The 16,317-nt window shown below is 35.7% G+C and overlaps 1 protein-coding gene across 1 annotated transcript in view; it reads right to left on the bottom strand.

Moving 5' to 3' along the window:
• Positions 1-16,317, bottom strand: part of SEPTIN7 (septin 7) — a 63,041-nt gene that overhangs the window by 4,914 nt on the left and 41,810 nt on the right. Inside the window, exons 4-11 of the mRNA XM_018920696.3 lie at positions 15,811-15,911; positions 15,071-15,205; positions 11,999-12,116; positions 10,220-10,312; positions 8,894-8,990; positions 6,783-6,834; positions 5,778-5,903; positions 1,698-1,718 (exon numbers count right to left, since the gene is read on the bottom strand). Coding sequence (XP_018776241.1) covers positions 1,698-1,718; positions 5,778-5,903; positions 6,783-6,834; positions 8,894-8,990; positions 10,220-10,312; positions 11,999-12,116; positions 15,071-15,205; positions 15,811-15,911 — 743 coding nt within the window. The remainder of the gene's footprint in view (positions 1-1,697; positions 1,719-5,777; positions 5,904-6,782; positions 6,835-8,893; positions 8,991-10,219; positions 10,313-11,998; positions 12,117-15,070; positions 15,206-15,810; positions 15,912-16,317) is intronic.

Below are 16,317 nucleotides of genomic sequence, written 5' to 3'. Positions count from 1 at the left end.
ACATCAATATTTCAAAGTGTTAGTTGGAAGGTTTTCCTTTAGAAAGCTATTAATAAATGTAATGTACAAAAATAATGTACATTATATTTATTTTTTCCATATAGTTTATGGTATACTTTCCTGGATTGTACTGAATTTTTAACGCTGTATAAGCCTCCTATCCATGCTATGGTGATATGGGTTTTAAATAGTAAGTTTCACTGTAAACATCTAATAAACAGGATGATTGTGATCTAGTAATGATTGCTAAAGAGTTTTGTTAAGACTCTGCTGTTCCACAAAGAGCAATCAAACCAAATCACTGGCCTCTTATTTCAGTATCTATGGCTTAAAAGGACAAAGTTTTAACTATTGTGTTGGTGAAAATGAAGAACTGATTATATCTGGAATTGTTACAATCAATCAGCAGAGGACATCTAATCTATATATTAAACTGAATCTGAATTAATAGTTGCAATGATTGGACTTGTGAGTAAAATGCTGTATAATATACAGAACTGAAACTGATTTTCAGTTTAATTTTTACTTTAGTCCTTCAAAAGGCCAACTACTAGCAATCTTTTACAAGGAAAAAATTAATGGTTAAAGACAGCTGAGGTACAATAATGTAGAAAATACTAAAGAAGTGAAAGAAGAGGTGAGTAGCAGTACTTGTGGAAGCTAAGCAGCAGTAAAAATAATACTATTTTCTTCTAGAGATGTAAAGTTCTCAAATGCATCTGCTCTTCAAAAATTAACCTACAAAGCAGAATAAATACTGAGGAATCATTGCTGCAGTTTTAACTTCAAAGGGGTGCAGAACTGTCCTTTGGTTGAAAACTTAGTAAATCCAATGGGGATGCTGTGCAAGCTGTATTTGAGAAAGTGGTAAAAATCAGTCTGCACAGAAAATTTGATTAACTGACAAGTGAGCATTTACAGCTGAGAGCTTTACAACTTAGGTCACAACTGGTTTTATTAGGTCCTAAGTATGTGACACAGATAAAAGCACATCACTCTGTATTTCAGGACAAAATGATACAAGGGATTTAAACAAAAACAAACAAACAAAAATCAGACACAAACACAAAAAAATGAGCTGAAGGGGAAAAAAAACCCACAGACCACTAAACAAAGATGTAAAACATTTAACTGATTTCAGAGGACATGTGCTCTAATAACAGTCCTCTAAGTTATTCTGCAAAAACTAAAAATTTTTCTAGATATGTGCAAAGTAGAATCTCTGCAAGCAGGTAATGAGATAAAATCATGGTCAGAAATTATTGAAATTACTAAATCCCCAATTCAATTAAGAATTGTAAATTTACAGGTAAGGATAAAAATTCCACTAACTCTTTATAAGCATCTATGTAAAGATGACTAAGCCATGGATAGAATCTGGGGGAATTCCATAATTTATGCACTTCTACTAATTTTTGAAATTTGACCAGATTTGACTTGAATCTTAGCCAAAAGATTTCTAAAGAGGATGGGTTTTTACAGAGGTATTTGTCACTGTAAGCATTTATAAATGCCTAAAATTTACTGTAGCACAGCTTTAGGAAAAAACCCCAAACCAACTGCTAGGGAGAAAAACTATGCCAAGAGCGGGATACCAGGAAACTGTTTTAAATTTGAAACATCAAACAGTGAAATCCTTTTTGTGTTTATAGAATTTTTGTCTTAAGTTTTTTGGAAAAATTTAAATCACCACTTACATGCCTTCAACTGTGTCAAATCTAAAAAACAAAAAATACAGAGGCTTAGCTTAGCATGCTTAAATAAAACCACAAAACCAAAAAGCAATAATTTAAAAAAGTAAATTCAATATTATTAGATTCCTTGAGCTCATTATGTGCTCCCCAAAAGCAAATTTTTCATACTAAAAGGAAGAAACTGTTAGTTAAAGCTTGTTATATTTATTTCAAATTCAGTTAGTTGATCACTACATCATGTCAATATTAACACAGGTTTGATGTGCAGAGGCTTTCAGGAACAGTTTTCCTACATCATCTATGCTTTTAAAAAGATTCAAAATATTTTAGTGACACAAACCACCACTTGCTCTATACAAGTTTTCGGAAACCAATGCCACCTGGAGCCTTATCTCCTCGTTTAGAATTTGTCAGCTAGCAGAGACCCGTGTATGGAACACCCGGGAGCGTTCTGACACTGCAGGAAGAGCACTTGGCTCCCACGGCCACCAGAGGTCTCAGCGGCTGCAGCGTCACCTCCCCCGGGCACGGGGATGCTGCACCCAGCGTGCCTCGGCTCAGCGGAAAACGGGATGCAAACAGGCTCTGATCTCACCATCCTCTCATATGGGCTTCAGGGCATTAGGGCTGTTTCACAGAACCCGCCAAGAATACAGGCAAAAGGAGCTGGAAGTGGACAGGCTTAGCAGTCAGAGGGACTCAAGCATTATTTTGTTACCCTGGATCGATGATGGATAAGACATGTCTTTACAACATACACTATGACTTTCAATGAAAATAAGATTTTACTTTAAATTCACTGAAGATCACAGCTTCACACAGCAAACCAAAAAGATTTCTCTAATTACAACATCTGAATTTCAGAGCAAATGCCAATTTTCTCACATGTCACATAGTACACATGTGAAACTACAATTACCACATGATTTAAAGAGACAAGATATCTACATATGTGAAAACTATCTTTACATTTTATTTTACTTTTTTAATGGTTAGGATGATATTGAAAATTTGACAAAGCAGACTAAACTTAAAACACAAAAAACCCTCCATAACCATGAAAAATACATGCTTTGGATTGCTCCTAAGTTAACAAGTTACTTACAGAACAGTCAAGTTTCACCAAATCAGAGAAACGGACAGAAAAATGCTTCAATTAATCCGCACAGTATTATTAAAATTTGTAGCACATACTTCTATTTGTTTTCACATGAGATTTTTGTCTAAAGAAATATGTTAACAGCTGCATGAAAAACTGAGATCTGCTAGGATCATAAAAATACAGCTGTTTTAAAGCTACAAAAGGTCAGTCCAACAGCTCCAACAGCTGCCAGAAGGAGATACTTTTGGAAAAGTACAAGCACCACTGCATGTCTCCTGGTATGTCTGACCTCCCAGTCTCTCAAAAAACAGCAGCTTAGGAGTTTCCAGAGTCAGGGGGTATATCTGTGTTTAACCATATGCTTGTAATACCACCAGACAGCATCAGAGCACGTCTCCATTCTCACACAGAGATACAGGATCTGTCTCCCTTGCAAGATATTGCCCCAGTTTGAGACACAGATACTTCTTTCAAAAGGCCAGCAGGCAAGCATAAAATTCTGAAGGGAAGGCACAGATAAACTGTTAATATCTGTTCCTCCCCCTCAGTTTCCAGGATGCACATGGTTATTAGGAAGATTCCTTCTGTGCTGCTTCAACTATACTAGATTAAAAAATCAAAAGCTACAAAAAGACACTGAAGTCAAAAATGTGTGCTGAAGCTTAAAAAAAACCCAAAAACAAATCGCAACTCAACATATGGTTAAGGTAGAACCAGAAAAATAGCATCAGCTGCTTCATAACCAGCACACGCATTCAATAATTTAATGTATTTACTTATTAAGTCACCTTGTGTTTTGGGGAACAAACTCTCACAAAATATTCAAAAGAGTCTTTGTAAGTTTGCAATAGACTTTACTGTCTTTCAGATGGCTGAATCAAACTGCAATTATTTACTAATTCTCTTGAACAACAAAAACCCTGATAGCAAAGAGCACCAATTGTATTGATTCATCTCTGAGCTGCAGTACTGCAGTGCTCCAAGCAACAGATTTCTAAAGGAGAAAATAGTTCCAGAAGGCACATTCACCTGGAAATATTCAGGTGGGACAGCACAGTGATCTGAAGTGACAGGAGATGCAAAGTGAGCATGCTTCAGAAAGCAAAGTAATTCCTCATAGTGTAGGTTCTGGCTCAAAAAGAAGTATCAGGAATACTATCAGAAACACAAAGGGGTCACATGAAGGCCACAAAGAGTTCTGAAACCTACTCATAGATGTATTTTCGGAAAAGTAACATCTTATTGTGTCTGCAATACGGGAACAAAAAATAATTTTAAATAGCGACTCTGTTGTTATTTTTAAGAATGCAGAATAACCAGTCCTCTTACATGGATGAGGTAACAGACTGAGTTTGTAGGTGCAGACTGACACAAATCTAAGCAGGTACAAAACAAAACCAGAAAATTCAGATTTTCCAAAATCTAGGGAAAACATATTAAGATTTCAAAAGGTATATAAGAAACCCCAGTATTTAACAACACACAGAAAAATGTAAACAACTTCCTTTGATAGTCCAAATAACAACGGAGGGGGGAGTTTCACTTTTCAGTACAGTAATAGCAAATAATAATACAGTAAAAAGCACAGTGATAGCAAGTTAGAAGTCCTGGAGAAAATGCAGAATTTTCTCTTCTGCACTCCTATTACTACATTTTCATCTGACATACTTGCTATGTGCCCTCAGAAACCTTGAGTTACGAGTCAGGGATAACGTGATGGCAAGAAACATGACAGTGAGAAGAAGTAACCACAGTGTTATGGACACATATATTTGAAAACTAGTATTTTTAAGACTGGACCTCATTAAAAACGCTACTTAAGTGCAAGAACACTTCTGAAGAGTTGCTATAACTGACATAAACTATTACATTCTTTGTCAGTGCCCTGCAGAGAAGTCTCATGTAGACTCACACTAGATGAAACTAAATCACGTCCATGTAAATCATTCCTTCACAACTTTTAAGGCATTAAGAGAGTGTAGAATTGACATTTCTTTAGTGAAAAATGGCTTTGTCGCTGTCATATGGATGCAAATAGCAGTTATTTCCAACTAACTTCAGGGATCTTTTTCAGAAAGAACAGCTGTAAGTTTGCATACCATAAGCTGAAAAGAACAGTCCCCTATACTTAATTGAGAAATTTGTACTTAAACATAGTATAAAATAAGAACACCATTAATTAATAATTATTTAATCACTAATTACTGTTGATGCAGTTACTACATGCAGAGCAGAATATTTGAATGTAGCTATTCACAAATAGCATTACACAATGCAGAATACAGTAGAACCTACTTTTAAATCTTTCATTAATTTCATCTGGTTGGCAAATAACTTCTTGTCATATAAAGGTAATAAAAATGCCATATCAGAGTTTGAAAATCTAGCTACAAAAGCCCCCAAACACAGCATTGCAACTCCCTTCTCACAAAAGATAATGATGTTGCAATAATTCCCCTGCCATGATAAGCAGCCATATGAGTTGCTAGAGCAGCATTTCAAAGATGACAGTAGCAGGTCTACTTTTTCAGAGTTTCTAAATAAATACTAACCCATTCTTCTCAAAAACATCCCTGACACAATAGTATTGATCATTCAATGCAGAAGAACCAAAAATTCCACAAGTAACATATAAACCAAAATAGAAACTAATGCGCAAGAAGTTTGCAGTATCAATGAAGTAAAACTCTGAGTAAATGTAACAATTCTCTTCAAAACTGAATCTACTATTTAGCATGTTCAGTGAAACTAGTGTCAATCTTACTGAAAGAGGAAAAAACCCCAAATTACAAGTAAACAAGAGGCTGTCTCTTTTCAAACACAGCAAAGAGACAACTGACTGAAGGCTATATACATACAAACCCATCAGCACCCCTCCCCAAGAAACCCTAAACACCACCACACATTCACAAAACCAGCTGACCAAAAAAAAAAAAAAAGAAAAAAGATTAAAGTGCAATTCAGCCTTAACAGGAACTTACTTTGTTAGCTGCCCTTTATTTTTGTTGTTGTCAACACCGTTGTATGTAACAGCTGCAAGTTTTCTGCTTCTGTAGTTCTCATAATGTACATTGTTAGTAACATCCTTCAGGTCCTGCATATGAGTTCTGTCAATAAGTGTAATTTATCAGCTTAGTGCACAAATACAAAATACTATCTGAAAAATCAGTCCCTGTTCATTTTGCAGATTGACTTGAATTAAATTATATCCCTCCATTAATGTCCCATTACCCACAATGTTTTTATTCTACCATTTAAACGGGAGCTCTCAAGACATCAAAGGCATAGAAATCTAAAGCCTGCAGTATTCCAAACACTAACTTACAGGACCAGTCTTTAGAGAGTTTGAGTTCTGTGAATAAACTTGCAGGTATTGGATAGGCAGGTAAGAAAACTGTATATTACTACTACAGTAGGTGAAAAAAACATGTCAGGCAAGAAACAACAGCCAAAACCTCCTAGTTTCTATCTTTTAATTCTACAAAAGCTAAATGTTTAGTTCAAGACTAAGTCAAAAGCATTCACTTCTTTTCATAGTTTTCCATTGTCAGCTGGGAGAAAAGCAAAGCTCAGGAACCAAACTAACAGTTTTTACAGCAGATGTCACCTAGTGAACTGCTGGGAGCACAGGACTCAGCACCTAACACAACAAAGCACAGGCAGTCTTGTTTTAGGTAAATTTTCAGTGCTAAAGTTTTTACAAAATGCCTACAACTACATGCACATCAGCACTAAGAGATAACACATGCTCCTATGGACTAGTAACAAGTAACAGAAAAAGTAAACACAAAAAATTCACTACCAACACCACTGCTTGCTAAGTATGTGGTTAAACAAGTTATCATAAAATGTAAGATAACGGTTTCCAATTAAAAATATGGGAATTCATATGAACTCACTATCTCAAATTCCTTTTTCTCCAATATATGACTTCCCAATCTCTCAGGATATACTAGAAAACTTAATGTTACCTATCAGTTACTTACCTTATCAACATGTTCCTCAGAATTGTGAAGTCACAGTGTTCACCATTTTCAACTGCAAGAAGAAGTAAGCTTTTGTTGAGATGTCAACCAAAATCCGTGTTTTACACAGAGGTAAGATGTCACTTGTCTACATTCATTCCAACAACAAATTACTCCCACAGCCTTTCCTTACTCAAACAACATGTGTGTTAGCAGAAGGAAAGCATTAACATAACTATAATAATGTGTCTTACTAGAAGAGTTCCTATGCTCCCCTAAGCCATACTGGCAAACTGTACTGAGTCAGTGCAGCAGAATAAGCAACCACAACAGAAGCAGAGTTTTGCCAGTTAACTTGTTTCATCCTTTGGCTGCCTCACAGCACAGTTGTGTAAGGATCAGACACTAAGGGAAGACTTCAGTCTAGATCCAGCTATATCCAAAAACCTTTAAAAGACAGACTCAACCTGTTTGTCCCTGCCCAATAAGTTGCAGAAGTCTCCATTTTAATTTTAATATGGATTTAGTTCTTCATTACTGAAGCAAAGAAAGGTTGTGTATTGAATTTAATGCATCAACCTAAAGATTAAGAGAGAGCTGGCAGCTGTCATTACAGATGCCACCTATTCCACTGTGCCACCACCCCACTAAAGTAGAAGAGTCTGATGCTGAGTGGCATTTCCCTGAGAGATCATGAAATGACACTGGAGAAAAATGCACTCTCCAGAACTCTGATGTGCAGACATAGAAGGAACACACAAAGCTCTTAGCACGCACAAAAGAAAGGCATAGTGTGGGTTCCAATGTGCCTCTGAAGTAAAGACAGACATTGTCATGGAAAGGAGGGAAAAAACTGAGATGAAGGAATTAAAATAGCCCAAGTAAATTCAGTGAATCCTACAGAAAAATGCAAAACATTGCCACTTTGTGTGTGCATTCCTGTATCTGCACTCCTGCATTATTTTATTCCATGGTTTTACACAGACTGGTAAATTCCACTCAGATGGTACATGAAGTCATACTCTCAAAAAAGCAACATCTCTGTCCTGACAGACTGAAAGCCACTCCAAGAGGCTCCTTTTAGTTATGGTAGCTCTTCCTTTCCAAAAGTCATACAATTGCGAACATGAAACCTTTCAGAAATTTGTTTTAAAATAAAGAAAAGCAGCACGATTTTGCACATCTCCAAATGCCAACAGAAGAGCCTGAAATAAAGCTTGATCTTCTCTGATGCAGTTGGTTTTTACTTTCTGCCAAACCTCATTTCCTGCCAGACATGCACTTCAAAGTGTTACAGCATTCCTTTTTAAAGTATTGGTCCATACACTGCTTGTTGGCTCGGGTTTTTTTGTCTGTTTTACACTGCATCCAATTTATAGTCCACTGCCCTTGGAAGGCGGAAAGAGTGACGGGAAAAAAAATTCCTCTTTATTCAATACATGCACACCAAAGGAAAAAAACTCAATGATCACAGAAAAACAGTCTAATAGTGATTGCTTTACTACAGAGTGTGGTGCAAGCCATGCCATGTGGCATTTGAAATATATGAACGGCCTTAAAACACAAGAAATGGCTGCCAGAAGAACATGCAATTATCTTCAAGTCTCTACAGCAGTAGAAAGTAAGTTTTAAACAAATTTAAAAAAAATTAAAAAGTACTCTATTCATTAGCAGGTACCTTTCCATTGTGACACCCCACACTTAAGACTCAGATGTTTTGGGAAAAATTTTATTTATGGCAATTGAACTGATCAAATTAATATTTATAATGTGAATGCTCTAGAAAGAAAAATTTAATACACAGATTAAGGTAGTTAAGGTAAAAAAGTTTTAGATTAAGCTAGTTAAGGTAAAAAAGCTAGGAAACAACTGTAATTTAAGTCACATCACTACCTGCAATAAATTACTACAGGTTTTACAATTTCTCACTAAGGCTTCAAGAGAAATCTGCTTGCAAAGTTACAAGTTGCCAAAACCTTTACCTTGTTCCAATATTGCCAGAATAACAAACTGGTATAGTCAAATAATTTCCAGACCAAAGATCATTGAAATTAAGCATTTCAAACATTTCATATACAGACTCATGTCTAGTAAGTTTTAAATGGATTTAAAAAATCACAAGAAAGCCTTACCTTCTGCAACACCCCATGGGTACTGCCTTCCTCTAACTCTCTTGCCATTGACTTCAATGATCGTATTACTACCTACCACAGCAAGAGGTAAACGGTCCTACAAGATAAAGTATGACTTTAAAATTCAAAATCTGCTGCCAAAAGATACTGAAAGCATGCCCATGTATCAACTTAACATAAGCTAGGTCAGTGCTGTAACACTGCAATGCAGCTAACCCAAAAGTGCAAGAAGAGTGATGTTTATTGACCTTTGCCCAGTTTTATGACTTATATATACACATACTCCATCTGAATTCCTTATGCTGCTGCATTCTGAAAATCTAGTTAAGGAACAGACACTACTGTTACTTAGTAAGCTATGCAAGAGGCAAACCATTTCCTATTTATTCAACTGCACAATTATTTACCAAGTCATATACCCACTGGCTACAAGGGCTGTTAATTTGACTGGATCTTGTACCCAGTTTTCAAAGGTTTGGCAAGTAACTACATCAAGTTCTTGTTTTCAGCTGAACTGAGAATGCCTCCAGTGTAACAAGCAACAAAGGAGCCAAGAGCAGCTTCAAGGGGCAGAAAGGGACAGAGTACTGAGCTCAGTATTTTGCACTTTTGTCTTTGCTTTTATTCTGCTCCTTTCTAGGCTTAGTCCCAGAATATCTTCCAATTTTTGTCCTATTTGTGTTTATCTATCCTAGGAGATTGCCCCTGTAACAAAAAATTAAAAGCCCTTACAAGCTGTTACAGCTACTGAACAAACAGAAGCAAGGCTCAAGAAACATACACAAGATGGACTCCAACATGAAAGAACAAACTGAAAACATGAGTAAACTAAGAAAAAGCCTTTCAACAGCCTGACAGTCCTTTTGATTTTCTTTAGTCATTTATCTCCATTAAGGTTTCAGTGTATCAATCAGCCAGAGAGCTATTAGCTGTAATGCACACACTTTATGCCACTTCACACCTCTGTCTGACAGAAAACCCTTGCCTCCTACAAAGCTCAAAACAAACAAAAAAAAAAAAGTGGCAGGCTGTGGAGGGTGGATAGAAGTCAAATAAGGATGAATTTTTAAAAGTGATCTTCAAGAGTTATTAATGAACATGTGATCTAGTGCTCTCATTCTGAATTTTAGCCATTGAAGGACTTAGATGACTTAATAATGTCATTCTTTGCTTCCGATAAAGAACACTGACCCTTAGGACAGCTTTACATCTGATTTCTATATTCTAAACATTTTGGGGGGCTCTTCATTAATGACAGAATGCTTTTCAAACTCGACCCCTCCCTTACCCCTCCATAAGCACTTTTTTAAAAGAAAATTATTTTACCTTTATCTTTTTAACAATCTTATTTTCTTCTTCATCATCTGTTTCTGGGAATTCATATATTTTAATTTTGTGTTCTTGGATTTCTTTCATTATCTAGAAACAAAATTATTATATGTTTGAGGATTTCATACTTTATAATAGCCTGGGTTTTTTTTGCTGCAGTCTGTTTCTTCTCCTTTTGTTAGATACATAAAATCCTTTAGATTACCCTGACTTGAATTACAGCATAACTTGCACATTTAACAGCCTCAGGTGACCCCAAAGGGTTAATAGCATGATCATCTCTCCTTAGCCAAGAGAAGACACAATCAGAGCTAGAGCTCCCAGCTACCAGAATATTATCCACCAAAACAAGATAGCAAAAATTAATACCAGTTTTCTACAACAGGATAAACAAAAAGTTTACTCTAATGGAAGTTCTGCCTGCATAGAATTAGATGCAAAACCTAATACAAACTGTCAGACCAGTTTTGCAATTGGGTCCTTAAAAACCAGATACTTTAATAGATAATTGCAGGCACACTTTATCTCTTTGAGTTCCCACAACAGCTACTGCTGTCACTCTTTTTCTGTTTCCATTATACCTGAGCAGCACCTGCTTGAAGCAGGGTCACCTGCCTATGTTAATAGAGCTTGTGACTGATGGACTAACTCTAGCAGTTAGTACTGTCGAAAAACATTCACAAGTGATAATGAAAATAAAGTGACTGTCCTGTTTTGATGCTATATTTGTCTGAAGGGTATTTTTAAAACAAGCTGATTAGTTTTGCAGAATTTTAGGATGGAAAAATATTAGACCATTTAGCTGACAGCTGCACTGCAGAGCCGTGGGGAACATTTCTGGCTCATGGGTTTGCAGTCTTAGGAGAAGTTAAGCTTCCAAGTCATGCAAGGACTTATTTTCAAAGTTTGTTTGGGAAAGTCCCCCCTATTCAACATCCACTCATTGATAAAGCTGCTTATATATTTAGAAATATTTTGTGTTCTACTATTTTTTCCTTTCTTTTAGTCAACTAATTTTTAATCTTATCTATTTATATCAAGAGTTTTTACACTCAACACCTCTTAATGCCAATTTCTTTTCAGAACTGTGTTCTTCTAAACTAGGACTGGACAGAGTTCAATAAAAAAAGACTTAGTATTGTCTTGTTCTGGGTCCTCCTTGTCCTCTTCATACAATACTACAAAGCTTAACTGTTCTACTCTGATAATGTAGCTTAAAATAAAACATAAACCACGTGTAGACACTCATAGCAAATACATTCTACAAATACAAAGACATTGTATCAGTTTTATCAATGCTAGAATTATCTCATTATCTTTAAAATGCATTACCACACCCAAGAGTGAACGAGTTTACTGATTCTCATATAATACCTGAGGTATCTTTAATAATTACAGTGGATCAACATAGAAGTGGATACCTCAATGCAATAAGTAAAACTGTGATACTGTTGAATACCTTATTTTTTTAACATGCTTCTGTTAGGCACCTAAATCCTGAAAGCTTCTTTCCTCCCTTACTGATTTTTATCTCAGCAGTGAATTATTTTACTTGCCAAGAAACATACTATACTTGAAACCTCTTCCCCTGAGGACAGAAACAAGATTATTTCACCAAGAATTATAATTAAATCTAGAGATATAAATTACTTAGCTTTGGTGTCTCAAGTTATTGCTTCAGGGTTTAAACTCTGCATGTAAGTTAAATCTCACTATTTCCATAGGGACCGACTTACTAAATTATCCTAAGTTGTAAATATTAATTTTTCAACTCACCTGTTTTTTAAATTGTTGGCATTCCTCGGGTGTAAGTGTGTCTGCTTTGGCAATAAGTGGAATAATATTCACTTTTTCATGCAGGCGCTTCATAAACTCTATATCCAAAGGCTTAAGTCTGAAATACAGCATTAGAGCTTTGCAATTTATATTAATTAAACAAGATTGTACAAATGATGAGATTCGTCCTGACAACTACTCTTAAGACACTGATTTATGAGTGACAGATGACTGAAAATGAAAAGGTTACCTGCAATTATTACAGCCAATCCCCTAAATTGTATAATACAAGAGGAATAAGTGGTAAGTTAATATTACTAGCAGTCATGAGTCTTCTGCTAACTGAAAGTACACTTATTTAAGCAGGAGGTAAGAACTCTATGAAGGTAGTAAAGTTTGTTTTATTAGCTGGAAGATAATCCCACTTAAAGCCCGACTGATAAGAGCTCACAGTTGTGAATTATGCTCTGTTCACACCTACAGTTGGAGGTTCTCAAAGTCATGTCTCAGTATGTTTCCTCTAGAGAGTGGGCTAGGAGACTTTTTCTTTTAAGACCTTAAGATTGCTGAAGATGATAACCCCTGTAGCCTATGTACAAATGAATTAGAAATACCTCTAAATTGGTATGTAAAACAAAAAGACAGTTATGAAAGTGGATGACAGTGACAAAACCTAAACTGTCATATGGGAATAGGGTGGCTGTGTGGTAGAATATTCACCGTCTATGTGGATCAAAGTGGCCACCATTTCCTGTTTCCTGAAGTAAAACTAGAGAGGTTTTGATGCATTAATGACAGCAAGTTTAGTCAGGCTTAAAGGATTCACTTAGAGGATTTAACAAGATTATTTTTCATCCTAAAACATTTAGTATTAGGAACTTTAAAACCAAATTAATTTGGTACTGAAATTTCTGAAAACGATACAAAAAAGAATGAAAAAAATGTTCAGGAACACATATTTAACTTCATTTTAACATTTTCTACCTGTCACTGATTGCACCAGTTCTCAACATGTGTCCACTAAATAGCTAACATTAAAGCACATCTATATTATAAGCACTCTTTTGGTTATCCATTCACCTTAATATGCTTTCCCCCTACTTGCTTCAAAAAGCCAGGGCAGTAACACTGGATTGAAGTGCAGCTGCCAAAGCAGAGCTGTTCAAAAGGGCTGCTCACCTAAGGACTTGAGTGTTTACAGAGGAGACTGAAGAAGGAAAGCTTTATATAAAGATTCCAAAATTGCAGAAAGATTGCAAATTCCATCATCACCCCATTCACTTACCTGGAAGGTTCCTCTTGCCCCTCCACTCTCTCCCCCTGCTTCCACTGAAACCAATTCAATCATTTTAGGTGTTTACAGGAATACTAGCTAAAAACAGTGGAATGTATTAAATGGAAGGACTTTAACTGCTCTCTTTTTTTAATTTTTAAATTTCTAAAGCAGGCTTTTACAGATGTATTAAAATGACAAGTAGAAGTAAGTTCACCCACAAATGCTTTAATTCAATGTAAATATAATCATGCATTAAGAGCAAAGAGGACACTACTTGGCGGGTTAGATGTGCTGCTGTCTGCAGAGGAAACGGGAGTAAAGACTGCATCACCAAAAAAACCAGGTAGGAAGTGAGCTCTGTCCTTTCAGAGAGGGCAGCATCTTAAAAGAGGAAATGAATGCTAAAAGCAGCACCAATTTTCTTCATTTACTTCCTTACTGAGATGACAATTTTAAGCATTTAATCCAGGAATTGAAAAACATTATGTAAACCTAGCATAATTGTACACCTTTGTCTCCCCTAAAAGTAACATGAAATACCTGTACAAGGAATATCCTTTTATGGCTTTTAGCCTCACAAATTTAGTGACCAAATTTTAATCCACTGGAAACATTACTTTTCTTTTTCCTTAAGAAAAACTTGTACCTCCCACTGATTTAGGAAGTTCTAACAGATGTGGGGGCGTGCAGGGAAGACGTGCTTTTTGAAGAATGCAAAAATTAGCTCAGAAATAATTGACTAACACAAGGAATCATCTTCCCTTTATTTAAACTACCTTTTGGATTTTGCACACTAGTAAAACAGCATGTCAAGAATTCAAGTGTTTGCATTTAAAACTGACATGCATGTTGAGCAAAACTGGCATTACAAACATGCCTGTTGAACAACAGCAAAATACTTAATAAAGGCAAGTCTACATAAAAAAAACTTCCTCCCTCTGGCATTTCTTTCCATATTTGGAAGTATCTGTAGAGTTCAAAATCACTAGACCCATTCCAATGCTAGCTACAGAAGCTAAGTATAATAGCTGGCATTTTTTACTGCCTGAGGAATACCCTTTAAATTCCTTCATCACTCCCTTGAACAAGTTTTACTACTTTTGATCAATACAACAGAATAGGCTTAAACTTATCTTTGACTCCTTCTGGTTTTGAAGGTATAACTCAAGAGTCTGACAAATTTAATCATGATACCATGATAAAAAGATACACAACCAGTTTCAGATAGTTTATCTGTACCTTATACACCCTGGAAATGCAGTTCTCCCTGCCTACCACTAGATAGAAGTCTGATCTAGTAAAAACCATGCAGGGGTAGAAGACAATATAATAACTGAAAAAAAATCTGCAATGCCTATACTGGAATTGCCACTAGACAAAATAGTACAGACCTAGTGAATTAGTGGTATGCTAACAAGGATGCATGAAACTTTCCATCTTCAATTTACACTAATGGGAGGGATGAAGAATGGACAGGAAAAATCCTTTTACTTGACATGTGAACCACTTTCTCCTAATGTGATCTAAAGACATATAGATCACAAACAGACGTGGCACCTGTGAACATCTTTGTATTTTTCATTGCTAGAATTCTACTTCTTTTGTTATGCAATTAATGTGCAGTCATATTTACTGGTGTTTCGCTTGCTAATATTTAACAAGCCAAAGTAAACTCATCTTTGAAATTAAGCATGAGCTGCAGGCCATTGAGAAAATCCAATTTGGAACTCAGATTGACGAATCTGCATATTTATCTGAGACAAGAGAATGAAAACATAAAATACACTAATACAAACCCATGTCCTGAAGGAGCAATGAAGTATAAACAACACTGCACTCTATTATCTGGCATCTGGCGTCTGTTCACTCGAGATTCTGCATTCAGGTAGTCCTCAAATTTACTGTCAATGTAGTCAATAACTGGCTGCCAGCTGCAGAGATTACATGAATAAAAACCTGTAAGTTACATTATTTACATAAAGAAATCTGCTTTTGCTAAGAAATACATGTTCACAATTTCTCCACAACTTGGGGTGGGTTTTTTTTGCTTTTCATTTGCTTTTTTAAAATTAAGGTACTTCAACACTGCAACTGATCAACTCCACAACGTAAAATTGAGTTACATAGTTCTGAACATACAATGTGTGAGAACATTGAAAAAACTTTTCAAACACAATCACCTTCATTGTCAAAACATTAAAGACAATACTTAAGAACTGTAGCTAAAGTAATATGCTTCACTGATCACATCTTGTGACAGCATAGAAGACGGTTCTGCACACTGCATGTGTGGATAAAGAGCCAAATGCACCATTCAGTTTAAGGGGAAAGGCTGACAGCACTTCAGACAAGTTATAAAGGTACTTGGAATTAGAGTAGTTAGAAGTTTTCAGATAAATACAAAGTTTAGAAGTGTTAATATTTTAACTGAATATTGAAGCCTTCATTTTAAAATATGTCACAACATACTACATCTCAGACACACAGAAAACGCAGTGCAGAATTATCATGGGACGACATACAAAGAATGTCTTACCAATTACTATTATCCACAGCATCTCCAAATCCTGGTGTGTCAACTATTGTAAGTAGTAACTGAACACCACCCTCTTTGATTAAAACTTTTGACTGCTCAACCTGTAAAAAAAATACAGTAAGATTAAATTTTTAGCAGTTTAGTCAACTATCTTAAACACTCAGAAAAGCATTCAATGAATAAGAAGCCTGACAAAGAATTCCTAACTATCCTGCTTCAGAGGTACACTGTGTCTGTGCTCTGCTTATGAAATCCCAATAATTTTACAATAATGAATATTTTTTTAAAGGAAAAGATCATTATTTAAATAAAGTTAGTGATAAAAGAACTCTAAGTATGTGAGATAGCTTAATATTTAAATTCCTGATAAACGGGAAAAACCTTAACCAGGCATTAAACTAATAATGATAAAGTTGCAAACTTGGTCACTTCAAAGAAAATGACACTTTTCAAAACTAATCCTCTCCACAAGCACCTTAGACGCTTCTAATCCTGTTAATGTATTTT

This window comes from Serinus canaria, chromosome 2, assembly GCF_022539315.1.
Source record: "Serinus canaria isolate serCan28SL12 chromosome 2, serCan2020, whole genome shotgun sequence".
NCBI classification, from domain to species: Eukaryota; Metazoa; Chordata; class Aves; order Passeriformes; family Fringillidae; genus Serinus; species Serinus canaria.
The sequence above is the reverse complement of the archived record's forward strand: the minus strand, read 5'-3'. Positions and strand labels throughout refer to the sequence as shown.